Genomic DNA, 9,527 nt, shown 5'->3' with positions numbered 1-9,527 from the left:
AAAGCATGGAAGGGTGAGATATCGATGTCTGCATACTTAACAAAACACTACTACAGATAATACATTTCATGATAAAGCTTTCACCAAACCCAACAAAAAACTGAGGTATAATGCCAAGACGCTCCATGTTTTATTTGTTTTAAAAATAAAAACCACATATTCCCTCGGTTTGAGATTATAACGCAGGGGAAAAATAATTCAGGACATGGTTCGGATCTCGGCTAATGTAGTTTATGTTTTTATTTCTTTAAAAGTTGTGCCTTTCTTTTTTATTTATAAACTAAATGATCTATTTATTCGAATTCCTTAATAACCGAGGGATTAACAGATTTGACCCTAAACCTAACTTATATGTAGCTGCTCCAAATTTGAACAAAACAATTTTTCTGCCCTTGCACTCTATATCACATAATATTGTTGTTGTTGTATTTTTGAAATAACCTTCTTATGTTATCAATCAAAGAAAACAACGTTGCTTTCCTTGGTTGACAACATTGAGAAATTTATTTTTAAACATGTTGTAAATTGCAAGCACTAAAAAAAATGGTGAATGATAAAAAATTGAAATAAAAATATGACATGTTACTTTTAATTTTTTAACATTCACCATTTTTTGCTTGAAACATAATACATCAGTTTTTTTAATAAAAGCGAGGGATTTCCTTATTTAATTTTATTTTTTAATTAAAAAAGAAAAAAAACCTTTTCCTCGGTTTTAAAACAGAATCGAGGGGCTTTGTTACACAACTACAATAATGAATATATGCCCTACATTCATAAACAACAGTTATGATATTGTCAAGACATCAATCCACACTGAACATATGCCCTACATCCACTACTATATATCTTGTTCTCTTTCTTGTAAAAACATTTGTCATGAAATTTTTTTCTCTAAGATAATGAAATCTTAGAACTTAAAGAAACTTGGAAAAGTTCTTTGGGATGAATTATAAGTGCAGAAAAATCATTTTCCAATGATTGGAACAAATAACTTATTAGAAGTTGGATGCATGCAATCCATTGAACTTTAAAAGACTCTGCACAAATGGTATGCAACAAAATCTGGATAACAACAAAGATTTATTATTCTCTAAAAATAACAAGACGACGATGAATCAGATTTGTCAAAATTTGAATTTGCTGTAGACAATGTATTTTAACATTCTATATAAATAATGTAATTTAAAAAAAACATTTCCTCTCGTTTTTAACAAAAACCGAGAGGAATGTGGCGCTTGGGATGAAACATATTTGATTGTATTTTTTATTTAAAATGTAACGTATTTGATCTCGGTTTTGATTCATAACCAAGGAGATATATAAATGTGTTTATTGAGTATCTTCGCCGTCCTTAAACAAATCTTTACCGTCAATTTAACAAATATCAACGCTCAAGACGCTATAATTAGTAATCCGCGTGAACCTAAAAGACATTCATTATAAAAGCATATTGAATATAAAAAATTGATAATAACTTATGTATCTCAAGATAAAGAAGTAAATATAAATAAATATTTCAATCAAAGAGATTTGACAAATTAAAATTAAAATTATTTTAATGGTTAGAAACCCAAGATCACCATGAGATATTCGACAAGTTAATTCATAAGAATGAAATTTACTGTTTTGAAATTCGTTGTAAATAAATTGTGAGAAACTTATTTTAATTTATTAAATAAAAATTTAAACGTATTTGACGTGTTGAAAAAGTGAATTCAAACTTTCAATTTATTCTTTATGCAAAATAACATGTATGGTCATTCAACTAAATACATTTGAAATCGTAGTAAAATATAAATATCCAACATATTGAAAAAGTGAATTCAAACTTCCAATATCCATCTTATCAAATGGAGACCACCAAGCCACATTTCTGGTCACCATGCTTAAATCTCACTTTTTCCATATAAATCAATTATTTATTTAATTAAACAATTTTATAAAATCCAAGATATTTCAAAAGTTAAGACATCAAAAAATCATAATCAGTGTGAACAAACAAGCAGACGTTTAAGTGTTTCTTTTCTTTTCCAGTCAGTTTCGGTCAGCCTGCCCGAATTCGCGGTGGGCAGGTTCAAACTCCAACGCATCCATACATTCATCCAATACATAACTGCTTCTCTCTATACTTGATCAACCCAACCAACCAGCAAACTCACCATAACACCGCCGTGCAAGGCGGCGCGTGAGGAAGTTTCCGGTAATCAGGAGAAGAAATGGGTCAGAATCAGTCTGGCTGTGGGATGGGGAAGAGAGAAAATGATTTGTTTGCTTCTGCTGTTGCCAATGGTGAGATGGAGGTTGTTGAAGCTATGGTTGATGAAGATGTGAATGTGTTGGATAGAACTATTGGTCGTGCTAAGTTGTCTCCTCTTCATTTAGCAGCTGCTAATGGCCGGATCGAGGTAGTTCTTCTTCCTATTTATGCCACACAGGTGTATGTGTCAGTGTCGAGTCGTGTTTGGAGTACTTGTGTTTCAAGGTTGTATCCACTTTAGATTTCTTACATGTTAGTGTTGGTGATTTTGTGTAGTTGGTTTGTTAATTGAGACTTTTATGATTAAATTTGGATTAGTGTTTGAGTGTTTTTAGTTGAATAAATGGTTTTTTTTTCAATATTAATTGGAAAAATGTGTTCATGGAATTTTGAAGAGTTTAGGAAGAAGTTAAAGGAGATGGTTTGTGAAGAAATTGAGTTGACTAAAGGTGATTATAGTCATTGTTGGTTGATTTCAAGTTTTGTTTTCAAGTGTTGGTTGAATTTTTTGTCCGAGTGGTTTAGAGTTGGATATTTTTATGATAATTGATTCTTGAGTTTATTCAAAGTGGCTATAAGTTTTGTAGCACCGACATCTCTAAAAAAAGATTGTCCAGGTCAGTGTCGGTGTTTAAAATTGATACTGACAGTTGTGATTACGTTTAATTTATTCATTTTTTCAGATTATTACCTGTGTCAACATGTTAGTATCGGTGCTTGTTTCTGGTTTTCGTGCTTCATAGGCTATAGGTGCATGTTTGTGTTGGCGGTGAGTTTGGTCGAATCACGGTATGACACTTTGATTTTAACAAAAACTACACTTTAGAATTTCAACAAAATTATAGGGCTACCATGAATTCGTCTCTTACCGTCAATCCAAGTGTGTGTCTTGTTTCCCGTTGGAAACTATTAGAAATGTTTCGTGTCTTCCGGTTTAGATTTTAGTAAAAATCTGTAGTTTATTGGTTTTGGGATCTTTAAAATGGAAGAGTCTGAAAAATTGAGTTGAGGTGTGTTGTGTAAGCTAATTCCGATTTATTCATGAATTTGTTATTATAAAGATTCCTAGGTTTTGTTTGATATTTCAACTTTTCTTTTGTTTGTTCAGATGTTAACTCAATGTAGCTCTAAGTGAGTTGAAGTTAGAGCTTTTTGTAATAAGTGATTAATGCAACATCATTTGTCCCCTCTTGCATCTCTCATGTTGTTTTTCTTTGTCTTGAACTCTTGGTTAGGTGCTTTCCATGTTGTTGGAGCAGAATGTTAAAGTTGATGTATTGAATCGCCACAAACAGGTGCGTGTCTCTGTCAGAGTTTCCAAACACATTTGTAATTTCTGCACTTTCTTGTATTTAATAAACTTGGTTGTACTATCTATTCTGATTCTTGCCGCGTTCTTTTTCTTTTTGGGTCTCTAGACGCCGTTAATGTTGGCCGTGATGCATGGAAAGACCGGATGCATGGAAAAGCTTATTCAAGCTGGAGCTAATGTATGTTATGCTTTCTTCTTTTTCTTTTTATGCTCAAGCTCGTTGAAGTTTAAGGGAAAAAACCAATGACATGTTTGGATTGACTTATTTGAGTTTATCTACCAGCATAAGCTTTTTTGAGCTTATAGCTTGTACAAAACAAATTGGCTTTATTTTAAATTTTGCTATAGAAATAGTTTATGCATAAACACTTATATGATAAGCGCGTATAAACATTTAAAGGTGAATGTGTTGATCATTGGTTACTCAATTAGGAGATTGATATGACACGATCTTGTAATATTTCAGATATTAATGTTTGATTCTATTCGTCGAAGAACATGCTTGCACTATGCTGCGTATTATGGTCATGTAGATTGCCTAAAGGCTATTCTTTCAACTGCTCATTCCACGCCGGTTGCAGATTCTTGGTTAGACTCTCTTTCTTCTTAGCACAAACAAATATGAATGAATCATGTAGAAAGTAATAGCATAGTACTTTCATATTTTATTACTATAGTCTAAATCCAAATTGTTCAATGGTATTGCCAGGGGATTTGCCAGATTTGTGAACATAAGAGACGGAAACGGTGCCACGCCACTACACCTTGCTGCTCGTCATAGACGGCTTGAATGTCTTCATTCCCTTTTAGACAACGGGGCTCTTGTTTGTGCTTCAACCGGTGGATCTGGGTAATAATTGTGTTCTACGTTTTATTAGTCTTATTAGATGAAAATCGTTGGTTTTTCCTATTAGAACTGATCAAAATACATTCTGCAGATTTCCTGGAAGAACGCCACTACATATGGCTGCCCGCGGTGGTTCTGTGGACTGTGTCCGGATGTTGCTTGCTTGGGGAGCAGATCGCCTTCAATTAGATTCCTCGGGGTAAGTAAATCTACGCTCATCACTTCAAGAAACTAATTTAAAGATGTAATTATAGATTCAAGATTAATGGCCATGTGATTGATTCTTTGCAGGAGAATACCATTCACAGTTGCTCTTAAGCATAGACATAGGGCATGTGCGGCCCTACTCGATCCTTCATCAGCAGCTCCACTTGTTTGGCCGTCTCCGCTAAAGTTCATCAGTGAGCTCAACCAGGAGGCCAAAGCCTTATTGGAGAACGCCTTACTAGAAGCTAACAGGGAGAGAGAAAAAACCCTATTAAAGGAGATTGACACATCTTCATCTCCACTTCGTTCCGATAGCAAAGACGATGACATTGTCTCAGATTCCGACGTACAAAGTCTTCCTTTCTTGATTGCTTTCGACTTCTATGTTTTAGTATATTATAATCTGTTATAGGTCTAGATAATTTTCATGCAAGATCGAGTGTTTTCTGCAAAACTATGAGTCACTTATTTGCTTGTTATGTCTTCTCGTATAGGAAAGCAATATGGAGTTATGTTGCATATGCTTTGATCAAGTCTGCACAATTGAGGTCAAACCTTGTGGTCATCAAATGTGTGCTCATTGTACCCTAGCACTATGTTGTCTCAAGAAGCCCAATCCGGCAACTGGTTGCACCACCGGACCGGCCTGTCCATTTTGCCGAGGTGCCATTCTTCAGTTAATCGTTGCCCAGATCAAGACTTGCAGCGATACAGAAGTGGAGTCAAATCCAACAAAATCAAGGAGGTCAAGAAAATCAAATGTCAGCGAAGGGAGCAGCAGCTTCAAGAGTTTGTCAGCCATTAGCTCATTTGGAAGGATCACTGGTCACAATTCAGGAAAAATTGATACCGAAAAGCAATGAGGGATTTCTCAAGTCTTGATGATTGCTGGCGGATTCTTTACTTCCATTGACATATGAATGGTGATTTTACACTTGCTGTGGAATAGCTACCTATAGTAGTAAGCATGTTATTTGAATTCAATTTTTTCTCATTGTCCGTAAGATCACTAAGATCATGCAAGACAAAAGACGAACTAGATTCTTATATTGTCTGTTTGAGTCATTGTAATACGATTATCGGTTAAACTTTGACAGACGGTTGCATTTTTATTTTACAAATTATAAAATGTAATTATAGATGAAACATTCAATTCTCTTGAGTGTAGTACTCGGTTTTCGCCTTCATCCAAGCTGTGTGAGCGTCTGATGACATGTGGCTTGGAGTTTATCAATTCAACGCTTTTTGCGCTAGAATTCATTTGCAACTCGGAACTTGTCAATATTCAACTGAAGAATTGGTATTTTGAATTTAAGTGGTTAGTTTTCTCATTCTCTGTACTCTCAATCTTGTTGCTTAGAACTCTGCACAAGTCAATTGTAACTGTGGCTGAGTAATGATAGGTAAATATTGTAAAGCTTCAAATGTATTGTTTGGGAGCATTCATTTATCCCTGTGACTTGGAAAATATATTGTTTCATTTTCACTTTCAATATTTTGAATTATAGGTTTAAATATATTTTTGGTTCCTGTAATATATATGTAGAAATGTAGTGTAAAATAGAATATCCAAACTGAAAAATGAATAACTAATTATGAGAGAAAAAAAATGAGGTTATACTTGAGAAAAGTGTTTGTTCTCACAGTGGCACTGTGGTGATACTGAAGCTTGAATTTCTAGCTTCTTAAAATTGCAGTGTAATCGACATTAGGACATGAGAGTCACAAACTGAACAAGTGCTAAAATGAGTGACATAAGGTTGTCACTTTTTGACTCATCGCCATAACGAAGAGAATGGTGTTGGTGTTCCATATCTATTGTTCTGCCGCAATGCTGTATTGGCATCTCTTCCATTATCTTCATTCGATGAAACTGGTGAACTACGAGCAGCCTGGCTACCAACAAATGGTGAGTTTGACTCTTGAACCGGAGAGAAAACATTATGCCCGTCAACAGAAGCACATTGATTCCTTCTGTAAGTACGTCTAGCACGTCTAGCTCTTCTCTCTGCTACAAGGTACTGACCAAGAGAAGGAACATCGTTCGGAATAACTGCATCGGTAGTTAGCTTTGTACAGAGTGAGAACAACCAAGGTTTCAGCTTGTGATTCTTTTTGTCTTCCTTTGAGGGTTCCATCTCTCTTCCCCTGATTGATCTCCTTGACAATTCTAGGAAGCTAGAAACACCTAAGAGGCTTCCAAGTGTGATGCTCTTGTCATGGAAAAGTGATCCTGTGGACTAAACCAAGGTATACAGAAGTTAGCAAGATAGCATTGGCACATAATAACCAAAACTCTGCCGTACCGGCGCTTTACGATACTGTTATAGCGGAAAAAAAATTGTCATGTATATTAGCCATAGCGGCTATGGCGCCGTTATTTGATAACACTGGAATGGAAGACTAAAATTTGAATCCAACATTATTGTTGAATTAAGCTCTAATTCAATGACGGATTAAAGCAAAATAAATGCCAAATTCTGATAAAGCATGGTATTCTAAGTCATGTTGTGGACCACATAGAGAGTGACATGAAGAAAGAAAGCATGTTTATTACATGAGATTCCTTTTTTTGAAAGATAAAAAGCTTCATCTTCATGGGACAGATGATCAAAAAGTAATTAGTCAAAGGCCATGGGGACTATACTCTTGTTTTTATACATAGATATGACTAATGTTTAATTTTAATCAAAAATAGGACTAATGTTAATTTGTTACTATTAGAATAACTTGCGCTAAGTATGAAGGAATATATTTTTTTTATATAAAAAAAAGTTATTAACATACATAAAACATATATAAAACATTTAAGCACTATCTATTCCTAAAGCTGTCTCAATTTTTAGGAGGTTTTGTGTAGATTAATCATAAAAAAATAAATAGAGATCATATCTGACCATCGTTTAACTATTATAAACATTTTATGAGATCTTATTTAGTCGCAGGTTATCTGAGGCAAATTTAAGATCTCGTGCGGTAAGCCGTTGTGCACGCTCTCAAACACGACTCTGACTATTCCTGTTTAAGAAGCGTGTATATCTCAAACACGACAACAACACTGACATGACGACATTAGTAATAATTTTTAAAATGAATAAATTAAATATAATCACAAATATCGATATAGGTGTTTGACATAAATAAATATACTTTTTTTTTTGAGAGGTGTCAGTCCTATATAGATTTTTAGTTACCTCAATCAATAATCAAACACTATCATCTAAGTTGTACCAAAAAATATACTGTCATGTTAATTATTGTTGTAAGAATGCAAAAGGAATAACCATCATAGCATAAGGATAGATAATTTTGATTTCCTACCCTTATTTATGATACATATCTTTTTCTTTGTCTCTCTTCTTTTTCTGTTGTATCACAGTTCATGTTTTGTTGCTTTTTCTTTTTACCGAAAAACACATGTTAATAATTCAGCTCATATTCTAGTAAGACATTAGTTTAATTCATATAAGACTCTATGACAAAGAAGCACCGAAACTTCGAATATGATTCTAACACTGATACAACAACATCAATAATAATTTGAAAAAATAATTAAATTAAATATAATTATAAATGTTAGATGTAAATGTTTGACACCGACACAAACAAAAACATTTTTTAGAGATATCGGTGTTACATAATGTTTTAGGACTTTTTGCGACTCTTACGAGTCTTTGAGATTTAATTCACCTAAACTTATGCATTAAAACTACTAACCTCTATATCAAGATATGAGGAAGAATCAGTTGAACGGATGGAAGAACTCGTGAACAAAGTGGCGAAGGAGATCGATCCAGAGAATTCACCGTTTCTTACTAAAACATTTCTTGGATTCAATAAATTCAGCCCAAAAGGCCAACCTTCTTCCTACATCAACATTGCAACCGTAATTGCAAACCGTTTCATAAAACCTTAAAGACACAGTTATAAATACCACAACGCCGAACACATTATCATTGTTTTTTGTCATCTTATCTTCATACCTTACGACTAATCTGTTTGGATTGACTTATTTAAATTTATTTATTATTCTGAGAGTTTGAAAAACTTATAAAAACAACTTATGACGTGAAAAGTTGTTTTTAACTTATTTTTAGAAGTTTTTCATAATAACTTCTGAAATGACTTATACTGTATATGAAATGAAAAAGAAATGTAGTTAAAGATGATACCTCTTGAGCCATGACTGGACTTGAGTGAATAATATGATTGAAGAGAAGAATGAATGAATGATAAAGGAAATGAAAGACTAGGAAGAGTCCAATCCTAAGATGTCATTTCATAGAAGAACAAAACAAAAAAGAATAATGAATGTTATGGATGGATAGCATTGTTTCCTCTGACCAAGGTAACAGTGAAATGAGGAAAATAGAGAAAGGAACAAAATAAAGGAAGTTGTGGTGTACATAGGTGACAAAAATGGTGGAATAGATATGGACATGAGAGAGAAAGAGAGGACAGAATAAGGAATAATCTGCCAAAGGGAATTTAACTGTGTTGTCTGTGAGAGTCAAAAATGTGTGTGTGAGAGAGAAAGAGTGAGACAAAGAAGGTGTGAAGTGAGAGTGACTTGTTAGAAGCTTTTTCTGTAATGTATGACTTATGGTTTGGGATACATAACTGATGTTGGAGTAGCATCTCATCTCATTTAAGTGTAATCTAGTTTATTTTATAGGATTTCTAATTTTCAAATTACAAGCTTACATTAGATGTTATAGAAAACATAATATCAATCTACCAAGGTTGAACAATAGATCGGTTCGGATCGGTTTTGGATCAAAAATTTAAATCCGATGTAAATTACAGTTTCATTTTTTAAGATTCAATTTTGATTGATAAAATTTTAATTTCTGGCGGGTTTGATTAAATCAATTTGGAGGATAAATTGGGTCGGTATTGTT

General features: G+C 33.7%; 2 protein-coding genes across 2 annotated transcripts; one reads left to right on the top strand and one right to left on the bottom strand.

The window, feature by feature from the left end:
* The first annotated feature begins 1,952 nt into the window (after positions 1-1,952).
* On the top strand, positions 1,953-5,882 carry LOC131601534 (putative E3 ubiquitin-protein ligase XBAT31). The gene is made up of 8 exons (XM_058873382.1): positions 1,953-2,408; positions 3,496-3,555; positions 3,679-3,750; positions 4,039-4,160; positions 4,282-4,422; positions 4,511-4,618; positions 4,711-4,972; positions 5,121-5,882. The coding sequence occupies exons 1-8, from the start codon at positions 2,220-2,222 to the stop codon at positions 5,487-5,489; spliced, it is 1,323 nt and encodes a 440-aa protein (XP_058729365.1). The 5' UTR covers positions 1,953-2,219; the 3' UTR covers positions 5,490-5,882.
* A 339-nt stretch (positions 5,883-6,221) lies between these two features.
* Positions 6,222-9,197, bottom strand: LOC131601535 (uncharacterized). The gene is made up of 3 exons (XM_058873383.1): positions 8,799-9,197; positions 8,344-8,493; positions 6,222-6,866 (listed from the first exon to the last, which is right to left on the bottom strand). Exons 1-3 carry the CDS (start codon positions 8,808-8,810, stop codon positions 6,402-6,404), a joined length of 627 nt encoding a protein of 208 aa, XP_058729366.1. The 5' UTR covers positions 8,811-9,197; the 3' UTR covers positions 6,222-6,401.
* Between the last annotated feature and the right edge of the window lie 330 nt (positions 9,198-9,527).

Source organism: Vicia villosa, linkage group LG5, assembly GCF_029867415.1.
Source record: "Vicia villosa cultivar HV-30 ecotype Madison, WI linkage group LG5, Vvil1.0, whole genome shotgun sequence".
NCBI lineage: Eukaryota > Viridiplantae > Streptophyta > Magnoliopsida > Fabales > Fabaceae > Vicia > Vicia villosa.
The sequence above is the reverse complement of the archived record's forward strand: the minus strand, read 5'-3'. Positions and strand labels throughout refer to the sequence as shown.

Coding starts and splice junctions, on each gene's coding strand:
- LOC131601534 (XM_058873382.1), top strand. CDS start 2,220: ATGGGTCAGAATCAGTCTGGCTGTGGGATGGGGAAGAGAGAAAATGAT. Junction 2,409..3,495: donor CTGCTAATGGCCGGATCGAG/GTAGTTCTTCTT, acceptor ACTCTTGGTTAG/GTGCTTTCCATGTTGTTGGA. Junction 4,619..4,710: donor CTTCAATTAGATTCCTCGGG/GTAAGTAAATCT, acceptor GATTCTTTGCAG/GAGAATACCATTCACAGTTG.
- LOC131601535 (XM_058873383.1), bottom strand. Junction 6,867..8,343: donor CCTCATATCTTGATATAGAG/GTTAGTAGTTTT, acceptor ACCTTGGTTTAG/TCCACAGGATCACTTTTCCA.